This window comes from Sceloporus undulatus, chromosome 7 (assembly GCF_019175285.1).
Source record: "Sceloporus undulatus isolate JIND9_A2432 ecotype Alabama chromosome 7, SceUnd_v1.1, whole genome shotgun sequence".
Taxonomy (NCBI): Eukaryota; Metazoa; Chordata; class Lepidosauria; order Squamata; family Phrynosomatidae; genus Sceloporus; species Sceloporus undulatus.
In genome coordinates, this window is record NC_056528.1 from 7,053,064 (window position 1) to 7,065,177 (window position 12,114).

At 42.1% G+C, this 12,114-nt stretch overlaps 1 protein-coding gene across 4 annotated transcripts in view; it reads right to left on the reverse strand.

Annotated features, from left to right (window-relative positions):
• PRDM16 (PR/SET domain 16) overlaps window positions 1-12,114 on the reverse strand; it is a 228,737-nt gene that overhangs the window by 31,798 nt on the left and 184,825 nt on the right. For 3 of the 4 annotated variants that reach the window (XM_042478732.1, XM_042478731.1, XM_042478734.1), the window contains exons 4-6: window positions 4,561-4,663; window positions 901-1,099; window positions 94-241 (exon numbers count right to left, since the gene is read on the reverse strand). In XM_042478732.1, coding sequence (XP_042334666.1) covers window positions 94-241; window positions 901-1,099; window positions 4,561-4,663 — 450 coding nt within the window. Of the gene's footprint in view, window positions 1-93; window positions 242-900; window positions 1,100-4,560; window positions 4,664-10,229; window positions 10,330-12,114 lie in introns of those variants that run through there. The other variant, XM_042478735.1, reaches the window with a different exon arrangement.

Below are 12,114 nucleotides of genomic sequence, written 5' to 3' on the forward strand. Positions count from 1 at the left end.
TATGTCAGCCTCATAATAAACATCTACTCTGCTCCTTTCCTTTGCATCCCAAGGGTTACCGCCTCCAAGGAATGCCATGACACCCAGCCATACCTTGACGCAATTTTCACATTCAAACCGCTTGCCGCTGTCGTGCGACATCTGGTGACGGATCAGGTTGGATTTCCAGTTGAAGGCCTTGGGGCACTGGTCACACTTGTATTCCCTTTCTTCAGTGTGGATGATCATGTGTTGCTCCAAGCTGGCACAGAAAGAAAAACCCAAAAGCATTACAATTCACTGCCATAGAGACGCAAACCAGGTGCTAGAGCAGGGACCATTTAGCTTGTTTGTAACCCAAATCCTGCAAAACAGAAGACATTGCAAAATATCTCCCCTTTGCTCATAGTTGCCACTACACAACTGGCATGTCCTGGAGTGACCAGACTCCATAACCATAAAGGAGGACAAAGCCCTGCAAAATGCACGACGTTCAAGAAAAATGTCAGACGTTGCAAAATAAAAGCCAAGCTCAGGTGCTGCAACAAACTACAATTCCCAGAATCCCATGGCAGTTAAAAGCGGTGCATCCCAGCTTCTAGCAACACACCTTGAAAGCTCTGCACAGAGGCAATGAAGCTTGCAAGGCTGTTTCCACCTGAGCACAGTGGAATTTGACACACACACACACACACACACACACACACACCCCACAAATGTAGTTGGCAATTGAATGATGGAAAAATTCATCTGGTTCACCGTTAAATATGAACCCACCCAGCTTGCACTTTTTGAACTAATTCTCAAACCAAAATGCAGTTGTGCACATCCATGTAGACACAATTTCGGATTTGGGGATTTTGGGAAGGAGACCCAACTTGTACATTGCTAAATAAATTACGTTTGCTTTAACAGGGTTACCTGTATTTGTTTGGGAACATCCTTTCGCAATCTTTGCACTCGTGGATCTGCCCGTCCGCACCACTTTCCTGCTTGATCTCCTCGCTCAGGGTTTCGTAGAGGGAACTGACTGCGTTGCAGGAGTATTTCTTGTGCCGCCTCATGTCCATCTTCGACTGGAAGAGTTCATCGCAGTCCTCACAGCGGAACGTGTGCACTTCTACGGAAGGATGGAGAAAATAGCTTTCTGTGAGTCTTTTGGGCTATGTGTCCATGTTCTAGGAGAGTTCGTTTCTGACGTTTTGCCAGCATCTGGGGATGGCATCTCCCTATCATGGTATCATGATAGGGATCATCATGATACCATGATCGCTATCATGATCCCTATCATGGGATTTTCTTGGTATGTTTCTTCAGAGAGGGTTTGCCAATGCCATCCTCTGAGAAATTGTGACTTGCCCAAGATCACCCAGTGGGTTTTCATAGCCAAGTGGAGAATTGAATCCTGGTCTCAAGAGTTCTAACCCTATGCTAAAACCACTATGCCATGTTGTCTCTCCAATAATTTGACCTGCTTTGAATGTGGTCAAACTATTTTCAGACCTATCCAAGTATCGTCTTCTGTAGCTGGCAGCAGCTCTTTGGAAGATCTGGAATGAAAATGGTTCTATCATTGCTTGCTATCTGATCCTTCAAATGGAAACTAAAAGAGATGCTAGGAACTAAACCGGGGGGCTTTATGAAGGTAGGAAGGCTTGCTATCATAAAAGTATGGTCTCCAGTTGTTCTTATGTGCCTTTAAATCGTTTCCAACTTATGGTGACTCTAAGGCAAACCCAGGGTTTTCTAGGCATGTTATTTCAGAGTGGCTTTGCCATTGCCATCCTCTGAAGCTGAGAGATTGCGACTTGCCCAAGTTTACCCAGCGGGCTTCCATGGCTGGGCAAGGATTTGAACCTTGTGCACCAGAATCATAGTCCGACACTTGAACCATTACAGCATGCTGACTGGAGAGGAAATCTCCAAAAGAAGCAATCTAATGCAAGGATGCTAAATTTACACAGTTGAATCTTAATTCTGAGATAATTATGGATCTCCAAAAAGGAGCGTCCTTGCATTTTTCAGACTGAAAGGCGTTCTCTTTTCTTTCAATGCAATGCAGATTGCAAATGAGTCCCCATTGCATGTGCAGATGCTAAAGAGACTTTCAAGACAGGGTTCGGAGCAGTCTGAAGAAAGATGCCAAACTCTTTGTTTTAAAGCTCTCTGTGTGTGTGTTTCTGTATTGGGGGAGCAGCTCTAAAGTGCATAATAAATTACTGTCGTCAGGGTCAAACAAATTAAAACGGGGGCAGCTATTACTGAGTTTACAAGACAGCATCCTGACCAGTCTGCCAAGCCAAACAATCGGCTGAGCACTGTAAATTTTCCAGCAGAATGACTTCTGGGAGCGAAAGCCGGGATGGGGCCGAATTTTCCTCCTCTCCGACCGTTCACGGAAAAGAGGACCTTTTCAAGTCCAGCTTGGGTTTTGCTTTAGAAAAGCATCTGCCCGCTCAGTTTTGGAAGCCTTTTTGGAAGTCAACCTAGTCAGCGTCAACACTAATTTAATGCTAGGAACAGGCGTTGCAATGGAAAGCCACCATGTTATGGATGGATCGGCTCATGTAAAGAAGACATGGCTTTGAGCCTGCGTAACTTTTATGGGTTACTGGTTTGGCCCAGTGATTCCCAAACTTTGGTCTACTAGATTCCCCCCCCTCCACTTTGTCTTCCATAATTTCTGAATGTTGAGCAAGCTGGCTGAGGTTTCTGGGAGCTTGCATCCATTGCTCCATGTCTTAGTCTCTGGAGCAGCAGAAAACAAGCTTTCTCCCTCCTCAATATGACATCCCTTCAAGTATTTAAACAGGGCTATCATATCACCTCTGAACCTTCTCTTCCCCAAACTAAACATCCCCAGCTCCCTAAGTTGTTCCTCATAGGGCATGGTTTCCAGACCCTTCACCATTTTAGTCGCCCTCCTTTGGACATGCTCCAGTTTCTCTACATCCTTTTTGAATTGTGGTGCCCAGAACTGGACACAATATTCTAAGTGGGGCCTGACCAAAGCATAATAGAGTGGGACTATTACTTCCCTTGATCTAGACACTATACCTCTATTGATGCAGCCCAAAATTGCATTGGCCTTTGTAGCTGCAGCATCACACTGTTGACTCATGTTCTACTTGTGATCTACTTGGACTCCACCTCCATCTCCACCTCCATCTTAGACTCATAGAATCATAGAGTTGGAAGAGACCCGAAGGGCCATCCAATCCAACCCATTCTGCCATGCAGGAAATCTAAATCAAAGCATCCCCGACAGATGGCCATCCAGCCTCTGTTTAAAAACCTCTAAGGAAGGAGACTCCACTACACTTCCTTACTGTCAGGAAGTTCCTCCTAATGTTGAGATGGAATCTCTTCTTCATCTTTATCTCCATTTCCATTCCTCCTGCTTCTCCTCTCTTGTTGTTTACCTTCACATCATTTCCAACTTCTATCAACACAGAGGCAAGAATTGTTTAGGTTGGATGAAATTACCTTCCTTTGAGGCTGTCAGAGGATGACTTGCCCAAGATCGCCCACTGAGTTTCCATAACGGAGCAGGGATTCAAACCCTGGTCTTCCAGAATCCTAGTCTAAGACAGGAGGAGAACACATACTAACAGTGGGCCTATCTAGAACTGCCCAAGGAGGTGACTGACTGCTGATGTCAGCTTTGCCCTCATCTTGTAGGAATGCAAGGAGATAGGATGTGCTATATTTTGGTGCTGGCCATGTGCTGTAATAAATTCATTTCCTATTAGGAATATCCCAACCCTAATTCAGGCCTATGGCACGAAGAGGAGAGATCTCAGAGCTACATTGTCAGTCCTCTCCATCTGATCCATATTGCATGCACTCCTCCAGGAACACTCAGGACAGAGCCGGAAAGTAACCAACAAACTAAACTAAACTAATATGCCAGGCCATAATGGCTTTCAAAGAGACCGAGGGGGGACCCAATTATGTACCATCTACATGCTAATCTCCCAGAACTGTAGATCTCAAAGGAATTCAAGAGCCCTGTTCAAAATCCCTGCCGCGTTAAGGGGGGGTCTGTTGCATTTGGCAGCCGTTGGGAGAAAAGGGTTTTATTTTATTTTATTTTTCTTTTCTTTTCTTTTTTTGTCTGTTAAAAATGATAATTATCTTTGTGTGGAACATTTTAACCTTTCTTTCCTAATGCAATTCAGCGTGCGCCTGGAGAAGCGAGGAGAGAAAGCCCTTTCTTTTTTTGGTAGGTAAAAAGGGACTTGCAAAAGCCAAGTATTCAAAAGACAAATGTTTGATGATGATAGGGCTATTATGTTTGGAAAGCAATTAGTAAGCGACTGCCGGAGGTAGATCAATATGGTCAGATTTTGCAAAATGGAGCTTTGCTGGGTCCCAGGTAGCTAGGGGCGTTCGCTTTCTTTTTGGGTATGGTTTGGAAGCTATCATTTCAGAATAAAAATAAAGCCAAACCTACGGGCCCCGACAGATTGTCCAAAATAAGCCCGTTCCCCGCTGCTTTGGATTTCTTTTCCTCACCTTGATTTAATTTCCAGTACAGTTTGAGTGACTTAAAGGGAATGGAGAGAGGGGTTGTCTCACCTTCCAAACTCGGTGGCATGTTCCCAGCGGAGTAAGCGCCTTCTTTCATATACGTCAGCAGCTCTTCTCCGGGTTCAATTTCTCTAATGACTTTATAATAAATCTAGACATTTACGACAAAAGGCCAGAGAAAGAGAGAAAGAGAAAAAGAAAGAGAAGAGAAGAGGAGAAAAAATTAAATCCGCACAGCCACTTTGTCTCTTGTGCAAATTTTGGGCAGATACGGCATGCTGTCAATGGATTGGTCTGATAATGATCCACAATTTAACCTTTTTATGACCAATCGGTCCTATGCCAACTTTGTCAGATGCTCATGGTCTGAAAATAATTTGATAGCACACAAAATTCACCCCATTTCCAGTTAATTTTCAGTTATACATTTGGTATGTATTGCGCCCGCATTGTACGCGGATGTGCTATACGCAGATTTAACCCTATGCGAGACACTGCACATGAGTGGGTGGTGTGTCCCATTGGAACGAATGGGACGTGTGCCCGTAGCATGTGCGTGCCACTGAACCGCCACATGCATGAGCCCCATTCATTCCAATGGAGCTGGAGCATGTGCGCAATTCGGCTTACGCAGGGGTGTCCGGAACGGATCCCCCACATAAGCTGATGGTGCGCTGCATATTTTTATTGACTTTTATCACATATAAAATACCAGTTATACATACCGATATAAATGTACATGCCATACATCAATTTTACTTCCTTACATCTTTCTCAATTCTGTATCTTCATCAACAGAGAATTTTTACCTCTATCATTTTACTTAATATTCTTCTATGTAAAAGCCTGGTAATCAAAAAGGCGACCCCTTGTTCTTGCTAGTCTTTTCCTCTGAAACATAGCGCCTGGTATTTGTTGGTGGACCCCCATCCAAGTGCTAACCAGGGCTGACCCTATTTAGCTTCCAAGATCATACAAGATATGGTGCCTTTAATTGGTTTTCATCTGATATTATTTTTCTAGATTCTATTGATCTGCTGTAGATAATACTTTATTTTTAATTGTATTATTGGACGTATTTTATCAGGTCGTTATCCTGCCTTGATCCTCAGGGAGAGGTGGGGAAATAATAGTAATAATAATAATTATAATAATAATAATAATTATTTAGGGTATATGTGCCTTTGAGTTGTGAAATGCAAAAGGTTTTCTCAGGCAAAGGATACTCAGAGGTGGTTTTGCTAGTTCTTTCCTCTGAAATAGATAGTCCCTGGTATCCGTTGGTGGTCTCCTATCTAAGTACTGACCTAAAGGATCTGGTGCCTTTAAAGTACTTAGGCTCTCAGTGTATATAATACAATGATGTAAAAATCTGGGATTATGCCAGTCACAAAGTGAATAAGGAAAACAGATATCCAGGAGCATTTGCAAATGAATGTGGGCCCTCCACATTCACTGGGGTCAAGGGCTCAGGACCCTGGTGAAAGTGGGAAAACTGCAAATTACAAAATGCTATTGTTTATTAACCCAAGAGAATATCTCTCTTGGGATCTGTAGGTCCTTCAGCACAAGTCTATGGGAAATGTCCACAGGAAACTGACCATAAAATTATACTGGAGGGACCGTCAAATGCCCCCAAAAGTGTTCTCTCTAGGAATCTGCAAATACACTTGTCCCTCCATATTCACTAGGGTTAGGGGCACAAGACCCCCGAGAATATGGAAAAATGGCAAATAACAAAAACACCATGTTTTGACCTGAGATGACACCTCTCTAGGAATCTCTAGGTCCTCCAGTGCAACTCTGTGGTCAATGTCCAACAGACCCTGACCACTAGACTGCACCAGAGGAGCTACAAATGCCTAGTAAGAGTGTCCTCTCTAGGAATCTCTCGGTCTTTCAGTGCAACTTGACCATAGAGTTGCGCCGGAGTCCCTAGGTATTCCTAGAGAGAACATATTAATCAAATCCATGAATACTCAAAGCCACAAATATGGAGGGATGAGTGTAATCAAATTTTGCAGAAGTCCAAGTTGCAAATGTGGAGAGCTGACTGCATTATTTCCCTCTCCGTCAGTGATCCAGACCTCTGTTCTGCTCCTGTATTTTGAATGAGGACCATAAAGCAGCAATGCATAATAAGACAAACGTACCCAATATGCTGCCACTCATCTCCACATTGCAAAAAGGGAACGCACATTTTGAAGGAAAATCTGGCAGGCATGCATTAGAAGATGAAAATAACCATAGAACAAAAGGGGCAGGTGACTTTGCATATGTATGGCATTTTATAGTAAGTGGCAGAAAACAAGCTTGCTTCTTCCTCAATATGACATCCCTTCAAATAATTAAACAAGGCTATCATATCACCCCTTAACCTTCTCTTCTCCAGGCTAAACATCCCCAGCTCTCTAAGTCTTTCCTCATAAGGCATGGTTTCCAGACCCTTCACCATTTTAGTCGCCCTCCTTTGGACACATGGCTCCAGTTTCTCAACATCCCTTTTGAATTGTGGTGCCCAGAACTGGACACAATATTCCAGATGGGGTCTGACCAGAGCAGAATAGAGTGGCACTATTACTTCCCTTGATCTAGACACTATACTTCTATTGATGCAGCCTGAAATTGCATTGGCCTTTTTAGCTGCCGCATCGCACTGTTGACTCATGTTCAACTTGTGGTCTCCTTGGACTCCCAGATCCCTTTCACACATATAAGTCGCTTATTTAGCCAGGTGTCCCTCATCCTATATCTGTACATTTCATTTTTCTGCCCTAAGTGCATACCATGTCCCATCTTCACCTTCTTTTCTCCAGGCTAAGCATCCCCAGCTCCCTAAGTCGTTCCTCATAGGGCATGGTTTCCAGACCCTTCACCATTTTGGTCACCCTCCTTTGGACATGCTCCAGTTTCTCAACATCCTTTTTGAATTGTGGTGCCCAGAACTGGACACTATTCCATGTGAGGCCTAACCAAAGCAGCATAGAGTCCACTATTACTTCTCTCAGTCTAGACACTATACTTATAGAATCATAGAATCACTGATGCAGCCTAGAACTTCCTTGCCTTTTTTAGCTGCATTCACCCCAAGGCCGCATTATTCCGGAACCGAGATCATGGACCACAAAAACATGTAGTAGCAACGTAAAGGAGGCTGCACTGCAATGAAGGATCCGCTAACAATGTCAATTGCACAAATGTATCTTTTTACTATTGATCAAATTATTCCTTGGAAGCCAACGAACTTCAAAAGCAAACTTTCATCTTGGGGCGTTCTTTCCAATAAGACCCTTCGAATCCCAACCCATTCGAAAGCTTTCCTTAAATTTGGATTTGGCGCGCTGTGGAATTGAGCGATATCTCAATGTTTATGGTAATGGAAATATTGCGCTGCCTGGGAGCACACCAAACCTTAAAGGATCATTTGTTGACCATCTAGAACAAGACGGAGAGAATGGCATTGGCACGGTTTCGCTTGCGGGCACAAAACAACATGCGCCTTCCTTTTTTGCTTAACCTATCCTTTGGGGAAAAAAGTGAATATATTCTAGTCTTTAACCACGTATAATTTTGATCAAGAGATACGGCCGACTCTTGAACCGTTTCAAAAAGTTATTGTCAATGGCTTACTGCAGCTGAAAATGTTGGCCTTTCGAGAAAACGACCTTTTTAATTTATCCACAAGAGGGCACCATTTACCAATTAAATTTATGTTCACTGTTGTCTGCTATCTATCTATCTATCTATCTATCTATCTATCTATCTATCTATCTATTCCTCCCTTATATTTGTATTTTTAAAAATCTATCTGAGGTTACAGGGTCGTCTCCTAAACCTTTATTGAACCCCATTTTTGGAATCTCCTTCCCATGAGTCCAAATTAAAGACTATTCGATTCGGGGAAGCCTTCCAACCTTCGTTTTGATTTTGTGACCATATTATTGGTATTAATTTACACTTCCATGGTCTTGTTTTAACCATGTTATAGTAATGTTTTATTACTTTTATAAATTGTTAGTATTAATTTACACTTTTGTAGTACTGTTTTAACCGTGTTATAGTAATGTTTTATTAATTTTATCATCTAGTTTGTGGTTTTAGGTTGTGCGCCGCAGGCTTTCGTTTCTATTTTGGATTGTCTTCTCTCCTTTGTAAAGGAGTATATCCTATGACGCTATACAAATAAACATTATATATATATATATATAATATTAATAATAATAATATTTGTAGGTGAGGATGCAAGAAGAAGGGTTCCACAGTTCAAATGAGCGAAGACTTTAAAAGTAGAACAACCAAAAAGCACTTGACCTTTCTGTAACGCAATGGATGAAATAATAATAATAATAATAATAATAATAATAATAATAATAATAATAATAGATTTATTTATATCCCACTTTTCCAAAAGGATCAAGGCGGATTATAAATTAACATAAATCTCTTTCAAATGCAGTTGCTCCCAACTTAATACAAAAGCAAAATCATCGCCGCAGAAATCGCACCTGGGGGACATGTAATGATAAAAGACATCTGCCATAAGAATCTAATACAAAACATGCCCAAAAACAAGGCAATTTTCAAAGGTCTTGGACACTAGAGGAGCTTCCTGCGCAAATCCTTTTTGGTGTTTTGAGCACCCATTGAGCCAGCGCATGAATTCCTCTTGCTGCTTTAAAGGCATCTTCGGAGGCCTGCACATATCCAATATGGTTTTGGACTTTCCTTTTGGTAATGGAATCAAGATCATGTCGCTGAGTGCTTTCCAAATGAAAGGGAAAAATCTCTTTCTTTCTCTCTATACAAGGGGCTATTTAAGGGTTCATTGGGTATGTTGCGCTAAATGAGCAATATTTTAGATCCAGACATACAGACAGTGCGCAAATAATAAGATGTCCTCCAGCCGAGCCTTTTCCAAATTGCATTAGAAAACAGAGGCTTAGATGGTTCGTCGTATGCAGTCCTGACCAATGCAAGCCAAACAGAATAATATAATATAATATAATATAATATAATATATAATATTGGATGGATGGGAGAGAAAGGGAGAGGAAAGAAAAAAAGAACTGTGAATTAAAGGTCTTGTAGCACCTTGAAATAATCGGGTTAAATTGTATTTTAAGGGTCGGTGGGGATGATGGTTTGCATATGTATATTTTAATGTTGTAAGCCGCCCCTATTGCATTTCATAGACAAGTGGGATATAAATATTATTATTATTATTATTATTATTATTATTATTATTATTATTATTATATAAAGAAGTTGGCAGCATGAGCTTTCCCAGACTTCAGCCTACTTCCTCAGATGCATTTGGACTGAAGTCTAGGAAGGCTCATGCCACCAACTTCTTTCTTTCCGTCCCAAAGGTGCTCCCAGAACTCTATATATACTGGTTCTGCAGACTAACGCGGCTATAGTTTTTGGTGGGTTTTTCGGGCAATGTGGCCATGTCCTAGAAGAGTTCATTCCTGATGTTTCACCAACATCTGTGGCTTCAGCAACTTCAGAGAACACCAATAACAGAGTCTGCATAACAGGACGACCATTGAGCCCTTTCTAGGCATCATGCTGTTTTTCTTTCCCCCTTTTCTCCCTGAATCGCTTGCTAAAGGGGTCCATATTTGACTTCTCTCTCCATCCCTGCCATTTCAAATATCATTGTTGGAAGAAATCTGAAAGCTGATTTTTAAAGATGCAGGGGTTTGGCAACTTACCCGGAGACCGATCGGTGAGATTTCTTTCCAAGCTAGCATCCCTAAGTTGTTAGAAGAGCAACTTGTGCATTGAGCACAACCTGTGTCTCCTCCGTGCATCTGAAGTATGAAGCTCTTATGAGAACACGCATTCAACGTGTGACTCTTTTAAAGGACTTTGGGTTCCTTTGTCATTTGTAGAAATGAATGTCACCTCGTGGCAGGAAAGATAAAGCTGACAATTTGCAAGAGGTGTTAACTTTTTTCGGTATAAGAAGATTATAATAATAATAATAATAATAATAATAATAATAAAGAAAAAGAAAAGAAAAGGCTTTGGAAATTGAGAACGGTACCAAGGTTCTTCCCATACCTAAAAATGACCCGTCTAATATGCGCAGAGGCATGTACGTCGCCAAAACATTTCTAATAGATTTGCAATACATTACTGAAGTATAGTATGATTGGATCGTCCTCTTAACATCGTTCAAAATGAATGGGTCCAAGTGCTTCAGATGAATGGACATTCATCCCCAAATCTTATAAGAAAGTTAAGTAAGGCCCCATACAGACAGGCCAAAATAAAGCTGCTTTGGGTCACTTTGGAGGTCTGCTGTTTCAATGATGCATGCGTCCTAAGAGTCCAGAAGCTGTGCCAAATCTGTGCTCTAGTCCTTAGGACTGGACCATGGTTTTGGCATGGCTTCCAGCCTCTTAGGATGCATGCATCATTGAAACAGCAGACCTCCAAAGTGACCCGAAGCAGCTTTATTTTGGCCTGTCTGTATGGGGCCTTTGTAAGCAGTCTGGAAAAACTCTCCAAATCTCCCAAAATTATTTTAGCAAATCATCGGAGTGACATCCCAGACAGCGGTCAAAAGCGGATCCAAACATTAGTCCACTAAACCCTCAGCAATGCCAGCCAGCTTCCATCACAACCACCTGCCATCATTGAAAAAGAAATGTGTATGGAATTTCATTGCCGAAATGACTAGACGCAAGCCCAAATAAAGTGGGAAATGGTAAAAATGGGAGATTGCTCACAACTGCATAGTAGATACCAATGAGAAAAAGATATATACAGGTTGAGTCTCCCTTATCTGGAATCCAGAAATCCAAAATCGTCTCAAAACCAAAACTTTGTTTCATAGGTGGATGAGATGGAGGCACCTTTGCTTTCTAATGGTTCAATGTATACAAACTGAAGATGCCAGCCACAGATGCTGGTGAAACGTCAGGAAGAAACTCTTCTAGAACACGGCCACATCGCCCAAAAAACCCACAAAAAACTTCAGAGGAGAGTACAGTATGTGCCTGGAGTTCAGTGTATCGCCATACCTCTCCACAGGTAGATCAGGATTCCCAGAGGCTGACGGTCCGAAGAAGGACCTGGTCCACCTGCTAGAATGTGACAAGGTGGCCAGCCAGGATTCGATTGAACCCCTGGAGGCATCTGCCACCATCAAAGAGCACCTGGACTTGAGTTTCTTGTAGGCTCCATCCTACAGAATAGTGTCACACTATCCTGCTTTGGTCAGGCCCCACCTGGAATACTGTGTCCAGTTCTGGGTACCACATTTCAAAAAGGATGTGGAGAAACTGAAGCCATGTGTCCAAAGGAGGACCATCAAAATGGTGGAAGGTCTGGAAACCATGTCCTATGAGGAGCAACTTAGGTAGCTGGGGATGTTTAGCCTGGAGAAGAGAAGGTTAAGAGGTGATATGATAGCCCTGTTTAAATATTTGAAAGGATGTCATATTGAGGAGGGAGCAAGCTTGTTTTCTGCTGCTCCAGAGAATAGGATTCAGAACAATGGATACAAGCTCCAGGAAAAGAGATTCCAGCTCAACATTAGGAGGAACTTCTAAAGCTTTATGGTTTCCAGACCCTTCACCATTTTAGTCG